Source organism: Phocoena phocoena, chromosome 4 (assembly GCF_963924675.1).
Source record: "Phocoena phocoena chromosome 4, mPhoPho1.1, whole genome shotgun sequence".
NCBI classification, from domain to species: Eukaryota; Metazoa; Chordata; class Mammalia; order Artiodactyla; family Phocoenidae; genus Phocoena; species Phocoena phocoena.
The window spans coordinates 69307981-69333663 of NC_089222.1; the positions used below are offsets into that span (position 1 = coordinate 69307981).

At 38.0% G+C, this 25683-nt stretch overlaps 1 protein-coding gene across 1 annotated transcript in view; it reads left to right on the forward strand.

Annotated features, from left to right (window-relative positions):
- CCDC50 (coiled-coil domain containing 50) overlaps window positions 1-25683 on the forward strand; it is a 60230-nt gene that overhangs the window by 26216 nt on the left and 8331 nt on the right. The window contains exons 3-8 of the mRNA XM_065876746.1: window positions 772-898; window positions 3870-3960; window positions 11888-12005; window positions 23792-23907; window positions 24341-24385; window positions 24501-24605. Coding sequence (XP_065732818.1) covers window positions 772-898; window positions 3870-3960; window positions 11888-12005; window positions 23792-23907; window positions 24341-24385; window positions 24501-24605 — 602 coding nt within the window. The remainder of the gene's footprint in view (window positions 1-771; window positions 899-3869; window positions 3961-11887; window positions 12006-23791; window positions 23908-24340; window positions 24386-24500; window positions 24606-25683) is intronic.

The window sequence follows — 25683 nt, forward strand, 5'->3', positions numbered from 1 at the left end:
AACAGAGTCATCGGGTTATATCACCCATCCATCCTGAGGGATCTGTCTAGGCAAATGACACCTCAGTGAAGAATGAAGTTCTGGGTGTTTTGAAGTCAGATAGCTGCTAGGGATGAGAAGACTGTTGGATGTATCAGAGGAAAAGAGGGACTTGAACCATTTCCTTTGCCTTAGTGCTATAGGAGGGAGATAGTGGTTATACATGCATCGGGGGTGTGTAGAAGGCTGGCAGAGGGATGGGTTCCTTCCCCTAGAATAGGAGGCCTGAACATCTTTTCCCAGGCGCGGGCGGTGTCTAGCTTGTAGATTTTTCTGAATTTTTTTATGTATGTACTCATGAATAGTAAATCTAAGTTATATGTGTTATACAGAAGTACGTAAGTATGAATTTGTAATTTGTGAATCATTAATTCGTGTGTCAGTATAAAAATTCAGTATTGAAATAGTATTTTATAAATAAGGTGGCAACTTGTAGAGCAGAAAGAGCACTGGCCCTGGTTTTAGATTATTTGAGTAGAAGTCCTGGCACTGCCACTGTTTTATCTTGTGCCCAGTACAAATTACTTTAACCTGTCTGATGCTCTTTTTCTGCAATGCAAAGATGAAAATAATAACTCCTGTGCTGCGTATTATATAGTGTTATTTAGAGCATAAGATGAAATGATGGACGTGAAGCCCTTTTTAATGGAAAGGCTCTTCTTAAGTTTATTCTCAGGTTTATCATTAATAAGCCAAAGCATTATAATTCCTCTCTCCAATTTTACTATCCAGTTGAGCATCATTTGGCATCGAATGTTCAGCGGAACCGTTTGGTCCAGCATGATCTCCAGGTGGCTAAGCAGCTTCAAGAGGAAGATCTGAAAGCTCAGGCTCAGCTGCAGAAGCGCTACAAAGACCTGTGAGGACTTGGGGACTGGGAGGGCATCATGCCCGGACTGGTTTTCTCTGTGGGGTCAGCAACCAGGGCAGGGAAGAGGACTCTCCATCTGTTCCTCTGATTCCTTTCACTATTAGATTACAAATCCTACAGTGACTATCCCATAGTTTTCTTTGAATTAAAAAAATTGTCTTTGTTGTTGGAATACTTTACTAGGTTTTGCGACATGTGGTATCTAGTGTGGACTCAACACTCTCACTGATGAGTCCACCTCTCTGACTCAGTTTTCCTTACCTGTACAGTGAGCAAATGATCTCTGTCCCCTCTGCCTCCTGGGCTTTTGGGGGGAATCCAGCGAAATACTGGATGTCAAAGAACTTTATGAGGTCTGTTGGGTTCCTTTATTGTTTCCTAGCAGTGTTTGCTACTCCTATTTTCCTCGAACCCCTGGCTTTTCTTTTTGTGTGGCTGCGCCGCACAGCTTGCAGGGTCTTAGTTCCCTGACCAGGGATCAAACCTGTGCCCCAGCAGTAAAAGCACCACGTCCTAACCACTGGACCGCAGGGAAGTCCCAAACCCAAACCCCTTGCTTTTTAAGTAGAGGCAGAATCTTTTGGAAAGCTCTGAATCGTACCCTTAGTTTTCTTCATAACTTCAGTGTCTGACCAAAGTTATTTCTCTGTCTCCTCCTAAATGGAGAGATCATGTCTAAGGTTTCTTCCAGCACAATGACTTTTTATTCTTTTTCATGTTTTAAAGGCTCACAGAGTACCTTTCTTCTTTGAGAGAGGCTCCTATACCTAAATCTCTAATGGTGGATTTAACCACAAAATTGTTTTGAGGAGGAAGGGGTAAAGGAGGAAGTGAAGGGACCCTTCTATTTACTTTCGTTGTCATGTTTAAATAAACAGGATAGCCTATTATTTTTGCTGCCTTTGAGGAAGGGTTTTTCTATTTTATTATTTTCAGAGAGGACTTTATTCGTGATTTTATTCAGCTTCCTTATTTTGTACATAAACATTCTTACTGACTCTCGCTAATAACTCTGCCACCATGAAAGGCACCAGAGAGCACAGATATGAATAAAACATAGCCATTGCCTTTAAGGGACTCAGGGGAAATAAACTCTGAGCGTTTGCCAAAGCAACACTCAAATTTGTGAAACATTCCATATTCTTAAAACTAGATTAATAAACACTTTTTGGTAAGTTTAAAAAAAAAGTAAGTGAAAAGAGGGTATGGAAATAAAAAATGAGTATATTTTTATTTTCAATTCTGTGGTTTGAATGGTTCAGAATCCTTGAATGTTAGACCTGTAATATGAAGTCATTAAGTCCAAAAACTTTTATAGCTGATAAGACGACAGAAGAGTGCATGATTCGCTGGCTAACAGTGGCAGGACTGGAAATCAGGTCTCCAGGCATCTTGTCCAGTGATTTTTTCTACTGATTCTAAAAAAGCTTGCCATTTCTGCTTCTGGCCTGTGTTCTCTATCTTGTATTCCCTTCCTCCCTTTCTGTCCTGTATGTGCGTTATACACATACATACATACCCCCATGTGTGCACACATCTACTTTCACCTACATCTACTTTTACCTACATAGATTTCACCTACAAATCTATTTCCCAACATGTTGAAAGTGACCAGTTCTTTATACAAATGAGAATAGTCTTCATCCCCTCAGTTTTGTTAGAATAGAATGTATGGATTTCGATTCCTCCAGAGAAGTTAGGATATTGCCCCCAACACCCAACACTTTTCAGTTATAAAAGGCTGCCATTAAACATGGAATATACAACCAAGACTAGATTAACTGAGTACTTTAAGTTCAACTGGCAGGGGGAGAATAAGAGGAAATATTTGTGTAGCAAACGAACTGCATATATAAACCACAATTGTAATTTTGTTCCAGCATCTTTTTAGATAGTGAACTCTAAACGTGCTATCTCTCTCCTAGTTAGCAGTTAAAGGTTGTAAAGGCTGTGTAAAGGTTGGCTCCCCAGCACTATCACACTCTAGAGTTATAAGCTGCCCAGTGACTTTTCTTGAAATCTGCAACCAGAAGACTGGTGTACCTGTAGCCATCTCTGAGAGGTCCAAACCCCATTTTCTGTTGGAACCACTGTTTCATAGGTGCTGTTTTAAAGGATCTATTTCTCCCACCAAAATGATTTGTCTTGTTTCTCCCACCAAAATGTACTGTGGGCTTCTGAGTGCAGGATGGAGATTTATTTATTTTCGTATCCTCAGTGTTGAGCATGGTGCCTGGATGATAGCAGGTGTTGTTTGAATCTTTTTGAATGCACAAACGCCAAAACAAAACAAAACTGTGGTAGCAGCCGTATTACAACATTTGGGCTTTTTAGTGGCCAGAGTATTAAGAAAACTGGCATCAGCCACAGAGGTTTCTCCTGGGACCTAAAGCTAGGGAATATACATTGGGTTGTTTTCCCCCCTTTTTAAAAGTTTTATTGAAACTGAAAAAAAATGCCTCTAATTAAAAAATTTATAAAAATCATTTTAAAGTCATACCACCACCTCTAGGTGGCCACAGTTTTATTGACATTTTAGTGAACTCACTCCCAATTTTTTTCTGCATACTCTGTACGTATTTGGTTATTTGTGGACCTTATTCTCACAGTATACATCTCCTTTGAGGGAATATGCCTGTCTCTGTAAAGCAACCCCAGTAGGATGAGGTGATATGGTAGTATAGAAAAAGCCTGGAGCTTTCCGTTGTAGTGTCTGGGTATTACATTCTGATTCTACCACTTATTTTCTCTGCAATCTTAGGGAAATGATTCCACTACTCTGGGCCTCAAGTTTTTTCATCTGTAGGATATGACAATATCAACCTCTTTGCATCATTATTGTGAAGATTAAGTGAGATAAAAATACGCACTGCCTCATAGTGAGTATTCAGGAAATTGTGTTTAGGAAAAATCATTCCTTACGTTCTTTATTCATGTTGTTTTCATCTTTGTGTTTTAGTGAACAACAAGACTGTGAAATTGCTCAGGAGATTCAGGAGAAGCTGGCTATTGAGGCCGAGAGACGACGCATTCAGGAGAAGAAGGATGAGGTACAACTTAGTTAATGCCCCTCCACCCCACAGAGGAGGGCTGCTCAGCTCCAGAGCTGTGACTTTCTGTATTCACAGGCTCAGTGTAGGGTTGCTGGATGGGCAGAACTCTCCCCTTTTGGGGTGCATAGTCCAAGTGTCACCCTCCATGAACCACTGTTTATTGCCCTTTGACCAGTTGTTTAAGTGGTGAAATCTTAAAAGATGATAATGGATAATTTGACATAAATTGTGAATTCGTTTCCGTAGGGCTACTGTAGCAAATTACCACAAACATGGCTTAAAACAATAGAACTTGGGCTTCCCTCGTGGCGCAGTGGTTGAGAGTCCGCCTGCCAATGCAGGGGACACGGGTTCGTGCCCCGGTCTGGGAGGATCCCACATGCCATGGAGCGGCTGGGCCCGTGAGCCATGGCCGCTGAGCCTGCGTGTCCGGAGCCTGTGCTCCGCAGCAGGAGAGGCCACAACAGTGAGAAGCCCGCGTACCGCAAAAAACAAAACAAAACAAAACACAATAGAACTTTACTGTCTGACAGTTCTGAAGGCTGCAAATCGAAATTAAGATGTTCGCAGGGCCATGCTACCTATTAGGAAAGATCCTTCTTTGCCTCCTCCTAGCTTCTGGTGGCTCTTGGCTGTCTGGCATTCCTTGGTTTGTAGTTGCATCATGTCAGTCTCTACCTTTATTGTCACATGGCCTTCTTCCCTGTATCTTTTTGTCCTTTTGTTTTCTTATAAGGACACCAGTCATTGGATTGAGGACCCACCCTAATCCAGTATGATCTCCTCTTAATTATATCTGTAAAGATCCTATTTCCGAATAAGATCATGCTCTGAAGTTCTTGGTATAAATGAATTTTTAAGGGACGCTTCAGCTCAGTACTGGGTGTCTGTCTGCGGGTTATTCCCACAACTTTAGGGAGAGCAGAGCTTGAGTGTAGCCTGAACAGGAGTCAGGGACTGTTCATTGCTCTCATTCTTTTTTGTTAATGGTTTCACTCTCCTGTGATATGCTGCCTCAAAACAATGATCTGTTTGATTCTGTATATATTTTTAAACTGTGTTGTTTTTAAAGCTGAAAATGGTTAAAATTAGCAGTAGTATATGGTTTGTGAGAAGACTTGAATTTGCGCTTAATGATCACTTGCTTTTGTGTTATGTTTTCAGCATTTCAAATGGTTCCTTTTCAATTTACATTGATTCTCTGTCTGCTTTTTTTACACCTATTGTGCTGTTCTTGGCCATTGTCTTGATTTATAATAAGGAAAAAATGATTTATTATTTTTAATAGTAGAACGACCATATGGTATTTTGCATACTCAGAAATACTTTTCAGGGTTAAAGTGGGTGCTATTAATAAGTACATAAACTGGGACTCTCCTGGGCAAACCGGCACATATGATCACCCTATTAAATAGATATAATCAGGGTTATCAGTGAACCAGCCTGCATCTTCTGTTCCTCCACTGAGCCATCCTTGTTCCTCTGGAACTCCTTGTTCAATGCCAGGTGCGTGTGAGACGCCTGGTGTGAGCATATTAGCTATTTCTTTAAGAAACAAACCATGATTATGTGATGATCAGAGTTGTAAGTAGGAATTGAGGATTCCTTTTCATCCTTCCTGTTAGCAACACAGGAGCTCTTTCTTATTACAGGATGTGTTGCATCTCTATAGTCAAGACTGCCTTGGAGATGAAACTGGCAACTGAAAGAAGTGATTATGTTTTGTAGACAGAAAAGCTTCTATTTTAAATATCACAGAGTAACGAAGTTGTCTTCTTATAAATGCTACTGGTGTCCTGTAATTCTCCCCCCTCCCCCCACCCCGTTCAGGGAAAAACAATATTCGGGAAACCAAAATATTTTATTTTACGCATGTGGAATCTAAATAGCAGTCACAATAATCTCATTGTTACACTATATAAAGCGTGTAGTGTAGTGAATAACTGCGTTTTTCAGATGAAGAAATTAAGTCTTGAAGAAGTAAATGACTGGTCCCAAGCTACAATAAGATGCCAGAGAAATGTCTGTACAGTTCAGTCTCCTGACTGACCACCTCTGACCTGGATGTACTGAGACACAACATAGAACACAGAGACTTTGGAGTTAGACTATCCTGGGTTTGAATCTTATCCATTTAACTTTTAGCTGAGACTTTCAGCATCTCACTTAACCATGTAGAGCCTCAGGTTCCAAACTGAAGAAGTCCATGGTAACTCCACACTTACCCCAAAGGGCTGTTGTGAAGTTTAAATAAAAGTAAGTATATAAAGTCTCTGCCACATATTAAATTAATAGTTGCTCTTTCCTTTTTGCTTTCTTGCCAGGTGTTTTCCCCATCATTCTGCCCCTTACAACAACTCTGATTTCTCTTATAGGGAGATAAGCGTGAAATTAGAAAGGGGAAACAATACACAGGCTTAGGTGTGTTCTAGTGTGGTCTGATCTGAGGGATCTTCAGGCGTTTATGCTTTGCTGCTCTCCTACTACACTGCCTTCCACTATTGTTTGACCTACTGCAATGTTCCCCCTTCCCCAGTGCAGTGCAGTGAGAGATGAGAAATCCAGTTGTGGACGTTTAGTGAGACTAGCCTTTAAAAAACTGCTTTCAGACTTTTTTGACTTTTCACTGATGCCTTAGATTAGATGGCTGTCCCGCCAAGATATTCTTCTGTTGTAGAAAAATGTGACTTCCAGCTGACTAGTATGTTGTAATATTAAATAAACAAAATCTGCATTAGTAAAGTTTGATGTTGAAGGATGTATGATAATCCTTATTTATTTTAGTCCAGGGTGCCTAATAGGGGAGACTAAGACAATTGTGCTGATTTTTCTGTCCAACTTTGCATTGCCTGTTACTCATCAACTGTCCGAATTCTCCCCCCTCCTCACCGCCCCCATGCTCTTCTGCTTCCTTGTAGAGTCTGCCTAGCTAATGAGTTCTTACTGAACGGCAGGGCTGTGGAAAATTCCTCTCTGGATTTTCACCCAAATCTCTTTTAGAGATTTTTGGGGTCAACTCTCTTGGGTAGTTCCTAGTCCCCCCAAACAGATGTAGAATCCAAGGCCCCTTTCCTCTTGGGACAGATTTTTTTCCGAACAACATTGTTCCTGAGTAGCATTATACGACTTTGTGTGGGTGAATTCGCATGTCTAGCTTTGTTATGGTATAATTTTATTGTGTTTTTTAACAGAGCACAGATGTAAGGAAGGTAGCATTTCCACTGGGGAGACAGATATAGAAAAGTTTAAAAAAGATCCTTTGTATTCTTACCAGCATTGTGGCCTCTCCCTCCTTCCTTTCCCTCCCTCTTTTCTCTCTTTCCCTCTTCCTTCCTTCCTTCCTTCCTTCCTTCCTTCCTCTCAGTGCCCTGTTGAAGGGGCTTGTAGCCTTTGGTAATACTGGACTGTATGAGTTTGTGATTAATATGGGGGGATTAATTTTATTGGGATCTTTCCCTTTGGTCACAGCTTTAGCATTTGTCAGTGTTGTTTAATGAAGCCAAGAAATGTGTGTTTAGTTGATTTAACTCAGTTATTCTTAAATAAAACTCTTAACTAATTGTGTGTGAATGTATACATATGTGTGTCTTTAAACCTAGGTCCAAATATATGTGAATGTGAAACTATTTTAGCGAAAAACTTTTTTTTTTTTTTTTTGCGTAAATAAACAGTAGCATGGCCAACCATGTTATGAAAAGTCTGTGGCACTAGTCCAACAATTTGGAGCCATTTATAATGTGAACTGCTCAGGGATAAACTTAGTAAACAATTTACATTAAAAATTAATCTAGTGTGAGCCATGGTACTTTTTCATAGCATTCTTAAGGTCATTAGTAATTTGTGTTCTAAAAAAATATTTATATAAGTTGGTAATATCTAGAGAATAGCTCAGATAATAATTTTAGCAACTGAAATTTTTCCCTATGTTTTGGCACTTTAGAAATAGGTTTATACATATATAGCCAGATGGGGAGTGAGTGGGTTTCTTCTGGTTGAGAAAATTCTTCTCTCTTTTTATCCTAGTTATACTGATGTTTTTATAGCAATGGAATTGGTGTTACCCTCTTTTTCTGGTCTTATAGAGTAACCCTTTTGGGATTATTCCTGCTTTGAGTTCCCTACTGAGTTCGATGTTAATATGTTAATTGCTAGTTAATAAAAGAAATTTAGCAATCTAATGGAATGGCTTCCTTTTTTTTGTTCTTCTGACAGTCATTTGACAATCACATTTTCAGATCTCCTTTAGCTTGTCTTTATACCCAAGATTTTCTCATTTTGAATCCCAGTACTATTGTATGATAGAGGTGAAAACTTTAAGGGGGAAGTAACCCTGATATAAAATCATATAAACCATAAAAATACCCTAAGGGATCCAGCACCACAGTTCAGTAATTTGTCTTCTACTTGAGAAAGATGCGTGGGGTTCCTCTGGGTTCCACTGCACCTTGATTGTATGAATGCTTCTCTTAGAGCACTCATCTTTGCGTGTCTTATATTAGGTTAATCACTTTTCTTCTAGCACTTAATAGATAAGAACATTAACAATATTGACCACATATCTTGTTTCCCTATAGGAGGTCTCTAGCAGAATGTTTGACCCATTGAAGGGAATCAGTAAATCTATGTTTTTCTTAAAATAACTTTCCTCTAGCGTTCCAGGGATCCTTACATGTGCCCTTACTTATGCTCACAGCTTCCAGTTTTCAGAGTTGAGTGTTGTTTCAATAAATGTATTTACTAGAAAGTCTTGTATGCAACAGAGTTGTTTCTACATATTAACCCAAAGTAAGTCTACCTGATTAATTAAAAAATAATTGAATGTGACTTCAAAAGGGCTTATGAGTTCTTTTAGATTTTTTCCCCAAGTTATGTTTTATTGAACACTAGTTTCATAAGGTTTATGTTTTTTTATGTAACAAAAAGGCATCTGTCACAAAATAAATTTGGAAATTCCTGGGTTACAGGAAGATAACAGGTTACTTTTCTTTTATCAAAGTGTTAAAATGAGCTAATGTGTTTAAAGAGTTAGATATAATACGTGTTTTCTATTGAATGCTTTCTGGTTTATTTGGAGAAACTTTTGATACCAGTGTTCTCAGAAACAGAGCTTGACAAATGCTGTTCTAGACTAACCTTTAACAGGAAGGAAGCTGTAGACTAAGGAGGTTGTTTATGTCAAGGGTGACCAAGCTGCATCCAAGCATTGTGACTAATAATTGCCATCTTTAGCTTGTTTCAGGGGAAATTTTTTTATATTGAAATCACCTAACTAAACCCATTGTGCAGTAATGTTGGAGAGCAGGGAAGAAAACTGACTTGGGCTAAACCACGGTTTATAATATAGCAGTAATTTTCCTTTCACTCCCCAAGTCTAGCTAGCTGTTCTTCTCAGACAGAAGAAGCTTACTCAGAAAAGAGCTGAGAGGTTAAAACAGCAAAGGGTTTGGGTGCTGAGGTGCATGACACATTATGATTATTATTATTCTACTCGGTTAAAAGCCCTCCTTTTGACTAGCTAATGCATTGTACAAAAGAGGCATCACCTTTGTTTCTCTTTGGTTCAACTTTGGCTCTTCACATTGAGAAGGCTTATTACTATGTATTAATTAGGACCAAATTCAATAGCAGCAAAGCAATTATAAAGTCCCTGGAGTAGAGTTTCATAATTTCTACTGGCAGTTGGACCTGGTAATTTCCCTTTATATTTTTATTCAGTTATATCAAGGGAAACTTTTTGTTTTCGGTAAAACAAACCACTTAGGAAAATGAGTGTTGGGTGCTTAGTAAACATGACACCTCAGGGAAGTGTTTACATTTTCTTCCTACTTCTGCAGTAAAATAAATAGGGATTTGGGAAATTCTGTATTCAGGTATTACTTTGGGGAGAATAAATGATCTTGTCACACCTCTCTCTTTTCCTAACCGACTGGTATATCAAATAGAATGAACCTGGCACAGGGGATGGCACCTGGTAGCACTCTCAGATTTATTACAATGGTGCGTTAGGGTGTCAAGACATCTGACTTCAAGGTTGAGTAGTTCAGACTCTATTTTACAGATAAAGAATTCAGGCCCAAAGAAATCCATTTTAGTAGTTAATGTTTCTGTCCCAGTGTCTCTAAAGCATCTCTGACTTGAACTGGAAGAGAAAAAGAAAATCATCATCTTCTTTAGGTTTAGGGGATTTTTTTCCATCAGAGTATTAGAAATTCAGATTTCTTTGCATGAAAATTATACTTGTGTTTTAAGTGGGACTGTGTTCTTTACCTTTCATTCTGAGCTGCAGTATTTTGTGAGTGCTTTTACATGGATTACTTATCAAATATATATGTATATGTTTTACAGACTTATGAGAAGTTTCCAGCATAGAAATCAGTTAAAGGACATATGTTAATAGTATATTTATAAGTTTGAATTTAGGCATGGACTTAACATAAAGTCAGGTTTGTAAGGCTATCTTGTGAGCATTAAAAGCCGAGTATATGGATAACGTTTGCTAATTTACCTAGCCTCAGTATCCAACTTACTGCTACACTGATATAAGAGAAATTGAGTCATTCAGATGAATTTTATTTGCCTTGCAGTCTTATTATATTCTTCACATTGACTTATTCAGAAAATTGCAAAAAGAAGAATAGTGATTAATTCTTGCCTCAAAATTTGCACCATTTACATCTGACCACATCTTATATTCCTCATTGTAAATATAAAGAAGTTAGCCCCTCAAACTACCTATGGCTATTATTACCATTTGCATCGGTGAGTACTGTTGCCATATTTGTAAGATCTTTAAGAATCTGATAATGGCTAGGGATCTTTTTTCCAAAAAAGTGTACATGAATAAAGTTTATGTGCTATTTTATTGGGCCTTTCATAGAAATAATCTTCAAATTCAGAACACTGTCACTTTCTACCTCAAAACCTTTAGGAACCCCTCATCCCTTACATTACAGACACCAGACTTCTTAAGATTGTCTGTAAGGGGTGCCTGTGATCCAGCTTCTGCCTGGTTTTTTAGCCTCACCTTTCTCTGTAACACCCCACATCCAGTGTTCTAACTGGACTATTGGTTGTTCCCTAGATTGATGCCCATTAAAATATTTATAACTTTGCTGATGCTGTTCTCTGTTCTTCCTTTACCCGTTGGAATCCAGTTCTTTGTTCAAAACCTAACATTAATGCAAAGCCTTGAACTAATCCGTTTGAGTAGAAATAATATTCCCTCTTTTGTGCTCCCATAGACATTTTACCCTCTTTTTTGAGGCATTTATAATTCAGTTGTATTGCAACTATTTGTATATACCTTTGTTTTCATGGGGGACGGTAATCATTTAGGGGACGCAGTCAGAATGTTATTACTCATCACTCAGTAACTGCTAAAAACTTGCCTGGAGATAGAGCAGAGGGGAGACAGGAGGAAGACTGTTTTCTCTTTTTTATTAGTTAAGACGGTGGTCCTCTAATGCAAAGCTAAATGAGAACCAACTGAAAAATTCTTTTAAAAAAGTTTTCAAATTACATTGTAAATACAGTTTATAAAAGTTTATAGATTATGGTACTCTTCCTCATTCAGACTTAGTGAATCATCATCTTGGAAAAAGGGCCCATAAATATGTATTTAAAAAATTCTGTTCTATAACCACCTGTAGGAACATTACATTTGAATGTCTTCAAGTTAAGTTAGATTTAAATTCAATTAAAAAAAAACTTTCCCTCTCATCTGGATCTTGTGCCCTTCCTATTGAGCAGTCATCTGTGGCATTTGGACAGAAGGAGCTTAATATCAGGAAGTTTAGAGAGCCTAGCTGGAGGCAGAGCCACAAAAGCCTGGCAGTGGAATGTCAAACCATTGACCTGTAGGGTCACTGTATGGAGTTTGTTCATTCTCTGGTAATGTTTATTTCCCTTCTCTTTGTATTTGCAGGACATAGCTCGACTCTTGCAAGAAAAAGAGTTACAGGAAGAGAAAAAGCGAAAAAAACACTTTCCAGAGTCCCCTGGAGCCAATGCTTATGGTGATAGTTACTATTATGAAGATGGAGGTAAGTTTTTGCATCATGACCTACTCTATCCTTAGACTCAGTTGCAAGACACCCCTTTAAATTTGTCTGTAAAGTGACCCTAGGGCCCCTTTAGATTTGTGGTGGAATTTTATCTTATCTAATAAATTCATCTGTTCTTTAGTTGGATGACCAGAGCCATTTTTATGGCTGTTAAAACTTGAATATAGTTTAGCAAAATTTGTCATGCATTCTTTTGCACTATTGCTACTTGGAATGTTGTATTACATTCTAAGCACATAAACTGGGGTGTGGAAAAGTGGCATATGAGTCTCTGGGCTTGATCTTTCTCAAGGAAATCTGGACAGTACTGTTTGAAGCAGCAAAGTGGCACAAATACTAAAGGAGGTACAGCATTTATCAGTTACTGGATACCAAAGCTTTTTTTCCATGCTTCTTATCTTTTAAACCTAGGCCAATGGGTTAACCTGCTGATGACAAAATTGAATTTTAAGATTCTCTGTTCCTTTTTTGCTCTTGATGCTTTCTTTGCTATTTGATTACCATATAGAAAAATTTCTGAAATAGAGAGATCCCTTCTCTAGTGCTTGCTTTTGCAGTGGTGGCGGTGGTGGTGATGGTGTGGTGGTGGCACTTGTGGTGGTGGTGAATCTTTATCTTAAAATTGTGTTGGGAAACGAGTATTAACAAATATTGTTCAGTCCTTTTTAAAGATCTGTCAAAGGAAAGACATTTCCTATGGTTTTTAGTGTCAGTATTTATTGTAGTTCAGCTTGGAGACTATACTTAGGATACCAGCTAAATAAAATCTAAAAGCAGCTTCTAGAGAGTAAAGATTTTAAGGTCAGTAATCCCCAAGTCCCTTGAAAATTAATTGTCAATTGCTTTTCTATAATTTCATTGTAAAATGTAAGTAGGTATTTGTCTTTGATGAGTAGAATGAAAGATACATATATGTAGGTGATAGGATTATTATAGTTTGAGTCTTGCAGTCACAGTGTTCTAAATCTATCCTAATCAGTAGAGCTCAGCTCTATAACACAATCAGTAAGCAGGTTGATTCTCTACTTATTGCTTGGCGTGTTATTCTTCCATATGTAAAATGCTCAGCTCTTTGTTGATAGCCACTTTCCTTATGATGGTCTTTCTAATCAAATGTAGTACATCATTTAAAAAGAAAAATTATTGCCGTATTTTTCTGTACTAGAGGTCAGAAGGTAAAGAGTTACTCGTCAGCTTTAATTAAAATCTTAGAAATGTGGTCTGGCATAAAACATTAGGGTGGTAAGTAAATTAAGTACACTAATTTTAGCATTCCTCTATTAAAACCTTTATACTAACTTGAATTGGGACTCAAGCCTGGTGGTTTGGACCAGACTGCTGACATACTGTTTCATCTCTCTAGACTATGTTAAGAATTCTGTGGATTTTCAGGGACACCTAAAATTTTTACAAATCTCTATTTAACTGCTTTTGTAAAGTTACGGAGAATAGCATATATGCTACTTTTTTGGAGTTGGGGGGGATTGGTAAGAGAAAACAATGACCTTCAGAGCATGTGCCTGTAAAGTACTGTTGGAATTTCTCTTCAGTTGTGTTGCTGCTGGGAGACGATATATCGCTGAGCACATGATCTTCATTTATATGCCTTTGAGTTAGACTAAGTTGAGTTCCACAGAAACCGTATTGCAGTCCAGCTCATATTTACAAAGCAGCCTTATGTTCTTTGCAGTGGTCCTTTCCCAACACGTAAGGGATATTCTTTAATTGTACTTCTTTGCGTGCAATATGATTTTTGTCTGTCTTATAATAATCACAGCAAATCATTACAGAAGTGTTTGTTTTAGCTTTCATTTTACTTAAACTTTAATAAATTAATCTTTTAAGAATAATCATTTATAGATTTTCTACAAATCTGAAATTATCCAAAACATCTGTCAGATTTATATCGATTGAAATGGTATATCTTATTCATTTATGAATCCATGTTTTTTTTTCAAAGCCACTTACCTGTATTGCAAGCATATTAGAGACTTTAAGTCATGGTCTTTGGAGTCATTAGACCTTGATTCACGTTTCATCCATTCCTTAGAAAAATTGTAATGTTAAGGAAGTTATCTACTGTAATCACTCTAAGCCTTTTTCTCATCTATAAAATGGAGATTCTAAAAATAAATCCTTCGCATGGATGTTGAGAAGATTAAACAACATAATTTTTCTGAAGACTTACGAACTCTGAAGTACTATTATTTATACATATATTAATGTAATATGTGTACTACATAGTATTTTGTCTATTTAAACAAAAATCATTTTATTTTGAAAGACAAACATGGAAGCACACAAATCAAATGTTTGCATATATATATGCATATATATATATGCAAACATATGTGTGGGTGTATATATATGTATACGTATATACATGTATATGTATGTATGTATGTATTGGCTATAAGGAAGTTAATTATATTTGCCAAATAACTTGGTCTCAAGAAACATAAAAGTCTCAATCCTTAACTGAACTGGGTTTTAAAGGATTCAAACGGATTCCTCCACCCCGTCTCTTTTTTTTTTTTTTCTTTCCCAGGTTTAAAGATATCACAAGTGATCACAATAAATATTTTTTCCTGTCAACTCTGTAAAAACATAGTGACAGCTCTGTTCTAATTCTTGCAACACACTTCCCTAAAGTAAAACTACTAATATTTGTTAACTTTTTAGAAAGAAGTAAAAATAAAAAACAAAACAGTCATAACTTGACAAATCCATGTTGAAAACAAAACCTTTCTTGTCTCTTTTTGGGCTTAAAGGCAGGCTTCGCTCCTGCAGTTTTCTGTGGGAACATAGGTATTAACACTAAACCATTGTCTCCTAGTTGGGGTCATCATTTATGTAGCTGGTCAGTATTATGTTAATTTACAGCAGTAGTGAAGTGATTCTTTCTCAGCTGTCAAGATACTCCTAAAATAACAGTTTGGCTAAAAGAATAGATACTTTATTACAGAGAGTAATTGTTCTGTTTCACTTCTGCTTATGTAAAAAATAAGTTTTCCATAAATTATGAAGATAAACACCTCTACAGACTTTTTAGAAGACAGATTTTAATTTAGATGTCATCTCTGAGGCAAATGTTCTTTTCTTCTGGAAAGCTCAAGAGGAAACAATTTGGAGTTTCTAGTGGAAGCTTATGGCATAAGAGATACATATAACACATCTCCCCACCTCTGTTCCTTCATTAGATAACAATAACACACTTTAACAAAAACAAAAAACCCAAAACAAGCAAACAAAACCCGTAATAACTAAGGAAATGTATGGTCGTTTATTTTTTCTACATCCCACCCAATTACGGTAGCTGTTTCAAAAGCAGTTCAGCGAGTGACTAATTCCAATAGGGAAATCTTGGCTATCTTAGCAATTTTCCACGGAATTAGGATTTCTTTTTGTTACTTCCCAGTTAAGGTAAAAGTCTTAGAAAATGTTAAAATAAATATGCTCTTGCAATGTGCATTGTTAATTTACTTCCTTTGTTTTCACAGTTTGCTTGTTCTTAAATGAGACCTGACAAAAAAGCACCCATGTGTGTGCTGTTTCTGCAGTTTGTGTTAAACTTAGGGACTTGTATATTTAGCACATATTGTATTTTTATACCCAGAAAACAATATCATAAAGTTTTTTGAAATGTATTTAGGAAGTGACTCCTTTTTATGTATTCTGTTATGGCATCTCTTTTTAAACCTTTTCCTCTGAAGAATTTCAAGTAAGATTAGGAACAGAGTTGTCCAAAGATAATACAGTCATTTACTCACTTAAAATTCTCCTTTACTCCCTCTTCTTCCACACTGAACTGTAACATGGCTGGGATTGTTGGCTTTGGCCACCTATGGGGAAAGGACAGAGGAATACGAAAATCTGTGGCTCATCACTCTAGTGGACTAAGTAGAAATTAGCAATATTCTGACATAGATTTATTGTTATTTCCAATAAGAATATTTGAAAGTCTCTGACTGGAATCACAAAGCTTAGTTCTTTTTCTATTTTATAAGACTCCCTCAGCTCTCACTTTTCCCCCATATACTAGTTCCAAATTGGTTTTATAAATAGAATTAAACATTTAATGACTAGAATTTTTGTTATTGGCAAATATTAAAGTATGTGTTAGCTCTTCGCTAATCATATCAAGCTCTTCTTTCAGATTTACTTTTTTTCACGTACTTTCATTTTAGTTTTCTACCTTTCTGGCTATGTACCCAGAATCCTTCATGTACGCATGGACCATTCCAGCAAATGCTCATTCCTTCGTTTCAGTGTGTTAAATTGAAAAAGTAATCTTCTCCATTTTAAAATATGTTAAACTTGGGCCCTGTCTCTGTCCTGTAGTGAGTTCATACTCATGAAGTTAACTTGCATTTCTATTTTTCACATTCCTCCACCTCCGCTCAGACCAGCCACGGTCAAGGAGGGCAAGGGAGTTGGGTTCTGGCTTCTCAAAGTCTTATAGACTCCAAAGTGAGGAAAAGACTGTGAAGCAGAGAAAGCAGAAATCGAAACCTCCACAGGAGAACTTGGAAGAACTGGAAGAGCATCGTTCATCAGAGAAACCTCTTTCGTCCTCTAGCTTGGGTAAAGCGAGGGACGATCCCCAAATTAACACTGAGCAGCCTGAAAGGAAACGATCTGGTCATGAGAGGCTCCGAAGACCTCCTCTCCCCAAGATCAGTGGTGAGGTGTTTCTGAGCACTGAATCGGAAGACTGGGAGGCTAACCATAGCCATCGAACTCGGAATTGGGAAAAACAGTCCAGGCACCAAGACCAACTTTCTCCCAAGGCCTCACAGAAAGCGGGGCTTCACTGCAAGGAAGCTGTATATAGAAGCAACCATGGGCAAGGTGAGCACAGAGAGAGGAAGCACAGGCCCAGGGCTCCTCCCATCTCAGAGAGTGAGGCGCGGCACCCACTCCATGATGCAGGTAATAAAGGACAGCCTCGTTGGAAGTTCTGGTATCATGTATATACATACAAACAACTGTATTTAATAAGCATCGTAAACAACCTGTTCTTTCTCTCTGGCTTGTGCTCCTGGCTTGGAAATAAATCCTGGAGCCAAATATTACAAAAAGGTATTCACTTAATCTCAAATCTCTGCCTTCTAAGAGAACACACTCATTCCTTACAACATTCTTCCAGCTCCAGATAGCAGTGGAGGTACCCATCCCAGATACAATTTTTAATTTGCCACGACCATATATCAGAGATTCTGATACCAAAGCAATGCTCTTGAGTTTCTGGTTTTGATTCAGTGAACCCAGAAGGTTTAGGCACACCACATTCATAGTATTTGCCTAACTAGAAGACCTGCGGGGCTGGAAGTACTGGATTTTCTTGACCTCATCTTTCCCAGCTCTAAAGTGAGAGATGGGAGAGGCAATCTCTTAAGATAGCGTTTTTCAAATAGTGAGCCTCAAGTTTGTTTTCATCAGAATCAGCTGGGCTATTTCCTAAAAATTCAGATTTCTGGGTCTTACATATGTTATCATCTCTGGAGTGCAACATGGCAATTCGGGTTTGTTTTAGACCAGGAGGTGATTCTCATGTACTTAAAGTTTGAAAACAATTGCCTTGAGTTCCTTCCTGTGCTTTAACCATCTTCAACTCTAACCCTACAGTTGGTGTTCTGAAGTGCCAATATGAGGTAAGTTCTTGGTACTTATGTAAGAACGAGGTGAAGATTAGTCTTAAACCTCAAATTTCTGGCATCCATGAGGCCTAACTCTGAAGTCTGTCACTGACATAGTAGTGGTTCTCTCTATTCTTGTCTGGAAACTGCCACTGTGATGTTTTCCGTGTGGCTGTACCACTGCAAGTCATAGTACTGCACTGTCTGGTGTTTTAATTAGACCATACTCATCTCCCTAGTTCTGTTTTGCTCTCATGGAAGTTTTACAGAGATACGAGGATTATTGGGAAAAAAGTACCAAGGAGATGACTGTTCTTACTGAACTTCCATTACTGTTGCCCAGCCAACCTCTACTTCTGGTCTGGAAAGTAGTTTCTAGATTGCAGGTTCAGGTTGATCCTTTTGGTTCCTCCTTTCATGTTATCTCTTCCTATCATGTTAGTCCTTTAAGTTTTTAAAGGACTTGGTGATAAAGAAAATGAAAATTCAGTTCAGCAAGCCAAATGAGTGTCTGCCACAAATATTCTTGCCTCAGGCTTTATGTTTGGGGATGGATGCTTGGATCTGAGCCTCAGAAGTTTCATGAGTCAAGCCAAAAAGATGGATATGTAGACAAACAATTGCAAATTTGATATACTTTTAACAAAGAGCTGTGGGGCAGTAGAGGAGGAAGTGATAAAATCTATGTGGAGTAGGCTTTATGAGTAAGTTACACTGGATCCAGATTTAGAAAGACGTGTTGGAGTCCAAAAGATACCGGGGAGGAATGGTGATTACATCGGCCTCTACATTTCTGATTCTGTGACTCCAACCTTCTAAGTGTGCTCTGAGGGCTGGTTAAATCTTTATGGCTTTCAGTACACTTGAGGGTATCTTAAACAGGCTTAGAAAGGGTGGAACTAATATGAAACAAACACTGACTCACAGGCCCTAGTACTGGAGTTATAGGCAAATGTTTTGTTTGTTTTATTTTAATAGCATAAGGGTTTAAAAACAGTGTGACTAGGCAGCTACTAAAATGGCTACAACATAGCTGCTAGCGTCTGTCATTTTATATTCAACTTACTTTGCAAACTTTACCGACGTGGGCCCAGTAGGCGTCTGAATTTGCGATGCCCTTCCCCCCCACCTACCCAGAATAGGTCAGAAGATACATGAAAATATAATTATTAGATACTGGTGTCTATTACTGGTGGCTGTTGTGAAAGCACAGTTCTTCAAGTTGTTAGCATAGGCCAAAGTTTTATTTAACTTAATAATGAAGAAACTAGCAGGACAGCAAAGAGCATTGATCTGCAGGACATGGTTTTTTGTTTTGTTTTGTTTTTTGTTTTGTTTTGGGTTTTTTTGCGGTATGCGGGCCTCTCACTGTTGTGGCCTCTCCTGTTTCGGAGCACAGGCTCCGGACGTTCAGGCTCAGTGGCCATGGCTCACGGGCCCAGCCGCTCCGCGGCACGTGGGATCTTCCCGGACCGGGGCACAAACCTGCGTCCCCTGCATTGGCAGGTGGACTCTCAACCACTGAGCCACCAGGGAAGCCCAGGACATGGTTTTATAATTGGTTGAAAATGGAACACAGAATAAAATTGCTAAATTAAATATAAGATTGGTTAATTTTCTAAAGGGCAGTAAATCCATACCACCTTTGAGGGTAAACACCTCTATTGAGCTATTAAATTACAACAGCTTATTAATTTTCTGCTGGTCAACTTCCAACGTCTCAGAGCCATTAAACACCATGCTGCTATGATATTCCCCAAGTGTCAGAATGGCTTATTACAAAATACTCTTGAGTGGTATCAGGATCCATGTGTCATCAGATTACCTTATTCCATAGTTTGGGATAAGTTTATCTTGAGTACCAGTACTTTTAACAGTTTTATTTTATCAGAATTTCTTGAAAGGTAAGCTTTGTTTGTGTTTATTGAGGGAGATTCTTGTGTCCTCAGACTGGAGAATGATGAACGGAAAAAGATAAGCAAGAACTTGATTAAGAAATGAACATGGAACTCTTGAAAGTATGGTTCACCTGGTTTTTTGAAAGCTAGTTTCCAAATTATGTTTGGGTTTCTAAAAAGAAGGCAGCCATCTTGGTAATTTCTTTGAATTAACTATGTTTAATAACATTTTAGAGCATCTCTGTTTTCTGTAATGACAGCCTTACACGGTACTATCTGAAGTTCCTCATTACATACTTACAAAAGCTCTTTTCACCTTTGGTACGGAGTATACTGCATTTAATGGGCAGTCCTGTCAGTCCAGAAATCTAGTATTCCAGGCTGTAGAAATTTTCTACTTATGAGACGTGCAAGTTCCAAAGATATATCAAGAGTTCAAATAAACTCTTCTTTTTCCCTCTAAATATTTGACCTAGAGAGATATTACCTCAAAATATAACTGTTTGTTTTTATTGGGGTATAGTTGACATATAACATTATATTACTCTCAAGTGTATATTTGTATGTATTGCAAAATGATCACAATAAGTCTAGTTAACATCTGTCACCATACATAATTACAAATTTTTTTTCTTGTGATGAGAATTTTTAGGATCTGTTCTCTTAGCAACTTTCAGATATGCAATGCAGTACTTACAGTCTCCATGCTGTACATTGATTGCATCCCCATGACATTTATTTTATAACTGGAAGTTTGTATCTTATGACTCTCATCACCCATTTTGCCCATCCCACCAACCCCCACTCTGGCAACCACAAATCTATTCTTTGTATCTCTGAGCTCAGGATTTTTTGTTTTGTTTTAGATTCCACATATAAGTGAAATCGTACAGTATTTGCCTTTCTCTTTCTGACTTATTTCACCTTCCATGATGCCCTCAGGGTCCATCCCTGTTGTCATAAATGGCAAGATTTAATTCTTTTTTATGGCTGAATAATATTCCTCTCTCTGTGTGTGTGTGTGTGTGTGTGTGTGTGTGTGTGTGTGTGTGTGTGTATCTAACATTTTCTTTATCCATTCATCCATCAATGGACACTTAGGTTGTTTCCGTGTCTTGGCTATTGTAAATAATAATAACTCAGTAAGCACAGGGTGCATATATCTTTTTGAGCTTGTGTTTTCATTTCCTTCAGATAAATTCCCAGAAGTGAAATTGCTGGATTGTATGGTAGTTCTAACTTTTTTAAAATTTTTGAGGGACTTTTGTACTGTTTTTCATAGTGGTTGTACCAATTTACATTCCCACCAACAGTGCACAGGGGTTTCCTTTTCTTCACATCCTTGCCAACACTTGTTATTTCTTGTCTTTTTGATAATAGTTATTCTAACCGGTGTGAGGTGATACCTCACTGTGGTTTTGATTTGCATTTCCCTGATGATTAGTGATGTTCAGCACCTTTTCGTATGTGTTGGCCATCTGTATGTCTTCTTTGGAAAAACGTCTGTTCAGATCCCCTGCCCATTATTTTAATCAGATTGTGTTTTCGCTGTTGAGTTGTATGAGTTCTTTATATATTTTGGATGTTAGCTCCTTATCAGGTATGTGATTAGTGAATATTTTCTCCCATTCTGTAGGTTGCCTTTTTATTTTGTTGATGGTTTCCTTTGCTGTGAAGAAGTTTTTTAGTTTGTTGTAGTCCCACTTGCTCATTTTTGTTTTTGTTGAGTTTTCTTTTGGTGTCAAATCCAAAAAGTCATCTCCAAAACCAGTGTCAAGAAGCTTACTGCCTATGTTTTGTTCTAGGAGTTTTGTTGTTTGGGGTCTTATATTCAAGTCTTCAAACCAGTTTGAATTAATTTTTGTGTATGGTATAGGTTGGTGGTCAAATTTCACTCTTTTGCATGTGGCTGTCCAGTTTTCCCAGCACTATTTACTGAAGAGACTGTCCTTTCTCCATTGTGTATTCTTGTCTTCTTTGCCATAAATTAATTGAACGTACATGCATGGGCTTATTTCTGGGCTCTCTGTTTTGTTCCACTGATCTATATGTCATTCTCTCTCTCTCTCTCTTTTTTTTTTCTTGGCCATGCCACGTGGCTTGCGGGATCTTAGTTCCCTGACCAGGGATTGAACCCGAGCCCTTGGCAGTGTAAGTGCGGAGTCCTAAGCAGTGGACCACCAGGGAATTCCCATGTGTAATTCTCTTTTTAACTGCCAAGAGGTCACAGTCTTAACACCTTTCAAACCAAATAAGACTCTTTGTTTGACTGTTTCATTTGAATGCCTTCCAAGCATCTTTGATTGATATTAAAACAAAATATTTTCTCAGTTAATTTTGTGGTGTAGAGTAGGAGGCATAGTAGTGGAGAAAGTTTAGTTCTCGAAATCTGAGCACATTTCCATTGTACTTCGTTCCCCAGATGGCAAAATTGAAAGAGCAGGGCATAAGTGTGTCTCCCCTGTCGTCCTCAGCTAGGCTTTGGGTTACTCGTGGAAGTGCCATTTCTGTAGGAGGGCATATGGTATAGCAACCTATCTTGTCCACTGACTTTTCCCAATGCCAACTTCCCTATCTAATTTTACTTATTTTTCCCTGAAATCTTCCCTCCTAGTTATGACTAAGCTAAACATAACTCAAGGAGTTTTATCTACTCTTGGGAGTGAGTATACCACTGTTTCCTGACTGTGCCAGACCACTCAGAAATCTGCGTTAAAAGCAGCCCAGCTTAGCATAAGATTCAGTAACTCTAGAGATAATGTGAAGTTGAAGTAGATTCTGTAATTCTGGGTAATCAGGTGCTAATAGACCTGAAGGTAAGAAAGCCAAGTTTAATAGTCTTTATTTGGGGAAAGGCATATGAGTCTGTGACTTTTGGATTTACCACAAAGCTAGGTTTAAAGTTCAAAAGAGGCTTCACCAGATAATTTAAACTCTTCATTTGCCCAGAATTTAGTTGTATTTTTTTCTTTCCTTTTTCCTCTTTTGTTTAAAGCAAGTGAATCATGTGCTGAGGCATTTTGATAAAAATTATATTCATGTACAGTTAATCTGATGGACATAATACACCAAACTAGTAGTTCTAATGGTAATTGCAATTAAGAATCAACTGGTAAGATTTAAAATAAACTAACAAAGGCCAGATCTCACCCAGGCTACTTATATTAGAATCTCAGGGGTTTGGATCAAAAATTTTCATGTGTATGTAAAGTACTCCAAGTGATTCTAATATATAGACATGATTGAGAACCTCTAATGTAAAGAAATAGGCAACTGGGAGTAAATTTTCTTTCTCCCTTTAGTAATCCATTTACTGAAAGTCACTATTCCAGATGGTTAATCTTATTCACTGCATTAAAATTTTTTATTATTTTTGAATGTAATACAGTCACATTTTTGAATAATTGTAATTTATAAAGGATACAAAGAAGGAAATACCCACAATTTTAGAATAACCATTAGCATTTACCACTTAATTGAAAGTTATAAAAGGAATATATGCTGCTTATAAAATTTCAAAGTAAAAAGCCAAAATTCCATACCAGTCCCCGTGTTCCTTTCTCCTCAGAGCAATAGAACCCTAAGGTCATTGTGCTCTCTGACATTTCACTTACGTTACATCTTCCCTAAAATTTAGCAACATTAAGCTGATCAGAGCTATAGGAAAGCTCTGAAGCAAGTGGGTTTGGAGGCCATAAGAGCAGAAGCCACTTGTCAGGGCCACTGACTGGTTAATAGGGACTGTCACATAACTCACAGATGATGCTGTTTCTGTTCCCTCTGAAGTAAGGTGTGCAGGGCCGAGGTAAAAAGATGGAAAGCCTCTCATCTCCTCCAGCCTTGACAGTTTAGTCTCTTTAAAACTCCAAATAACTTGCTTTTCTCTAAATTCTTTTTATTTCAGGGACTTAATCTTTTTTCACTTCCTGTTTTGCAAAAGCCTCACTTATAGTTCCTTGTATGATTTTCTACTGCTGGAGAAACTATGTGAGAGGGCAGTTTTTACCAAGCAGGTTTGGGTGGGTAACTTTGTTTTAAATGTGTGGGTTACCTGTATCACGTCTTGCATGCCTAGGGGAAACAATTATTTCCAGCACACCCTACGTTGAATTTTAGAGTGGAGGCAGTATTGTCACTGTTAGATACTGAAGAAAAATTTCTTTATCATAAATTTTGCCACTTTTCAGAAAACACACTCAGTAGCCTTACTGCACTGAGCTTTTTCTAGGAATGAAGCCCAGAGGGATGAAGGAAGTGGTCTCTACTCCATCACGAGTGACCAACAGGGATCAGGAATGGAATGATGCTGAAATTGCCAGAAAACTGCAAGAAGAAGAAATTTTGGTGAGCAAACTTTAATACAGAATTTTAGGTGAATTAGTGTTTTTTTTTGTGAATTGAATCAATCTTGACATTATATAATAGGCATCATAGTCCTCTCTCTGTCAAGAAACTGATACCTTTTTTATGGGTGGAAAAATCAAGACAATAGGAATAACGTGTCCAGTTGTACTCACTGAGTAAGCATTAGCAACAGAATTCCATATCCCTGTCTCTCCTTTATTGAGTTCTGATAATTCTCTAAGAATCCGCTGTAGAATTTGATAAAAATAGACCCTGCTCTGGCTAACAAAAGTATACCAACTGATTATCATCTTCAGGGGTGTTAATCACCACTAGTTTCAAATACCAATTTACTTTTATGAAGATTTATTTTTTTTAATGGACAACAGAGATTCCAATTAAATTATACTTTTTTGTATTTTCTATACCGTAGGCTACCCAGGTGGACATGAGAGCAGCTCAGGTAGCTCAGGATGAGGTGAGTTCGTGTTAGTTAATTTGTTTAGCTGATATTCTTTGGAAATATCCCAGTATTTGTCCCAATTTTCTACCTGCAACTTTGCAATCAATGATACTGACTGGACTTTGTTTAGGAAATCGCTAGACTTCTAATGGCTGAAGAAAAGAAAGCTTACAAGAAAGCCAGGGAACGGGAGAAATCATCTTTGGACAAAAGAAAGCATGACCCCGAGTGGAAGGTAGGGTCTGTCTGTTTGTTTTTAATTAGAAATACAATTAGAACTGAAATGGGGAGACTTTTTTTAGGGTAAGCTCACAAATATATTTAGGGTATACAAATTATCTGTATTGCATATGTGAATCTGACTTGTAAAAGTTGATTCACCATGAAAAATCATATTGAATTCTTCAAAGTAACTGTGTTAAAAGTTACTGCTAAGGTCGGAAAACTCATGTCCTTCATTTTAAGACCAACTGAGATGCAGGTAGGTGCCTCTGGCCATGAGCAATCTTAGGTTTACTATGCTTGCCTTACAGGAGAATGTAGTGTTTTCACTTGCTCTTAAATTGCCCTTCTCTTCTTCTCTCAACTTTCCCTGTTTGCGTATACTGCCCTTCCTCCTTGATCATGCGCAGGTGTCTCTGTTTCCTCTGACATCACTTGACCCATGGCAGACTGACGGCCATTCTTATCACCAGCAATCATTGCGTATGAAACCCTCTAGCATGAGCTTGAACTGTAAGCATCCCCTCGTTAATCAGAAATAGTAGACAAAATAGTCAGCGACTGCTGTTCATTCTCCTGTAATCTAATTGTTGTATATGGTGATTGCAAGTTTAGTTGAACAGATCTTACTCATTAGCTACTGTGTGCAAAGGACCACTCCGGACTTACAGGGAAAGACAAAGGTAGATTTTCCCCAGAATAATGTGTAATGTAGAGAGGAAGATAAACTATAGACAGCTAACAGATACAAGGTCAAGCTGGCTGAAAAATGCAAAATGGAAGAACAACAAAGGAGCGGGGGTGAGAATTCATATAGTAAAGGCTTTTGGGGGGGAGTTTGTACTATGCTGGAAGGATGGAGCCAGGGTGTGTGTCCATGATATGGTTGATGTTTAGGACTGTTCTTCCCCCCTCTTCCCTCCCTCTCTCAAACAAAATCCTCCCTTGGGTCTCTGATCCTGTCACAGTCTCAGCATGTTTTGAGGAAAACAAAGACAGAGAAAGCATGATGACGGTGTCGCTCTACTATTGCCTGTTGCTCAGTTACCTAGTTGTGAGTCTGAAAGCAGATGAAAATATTATTTGCATAT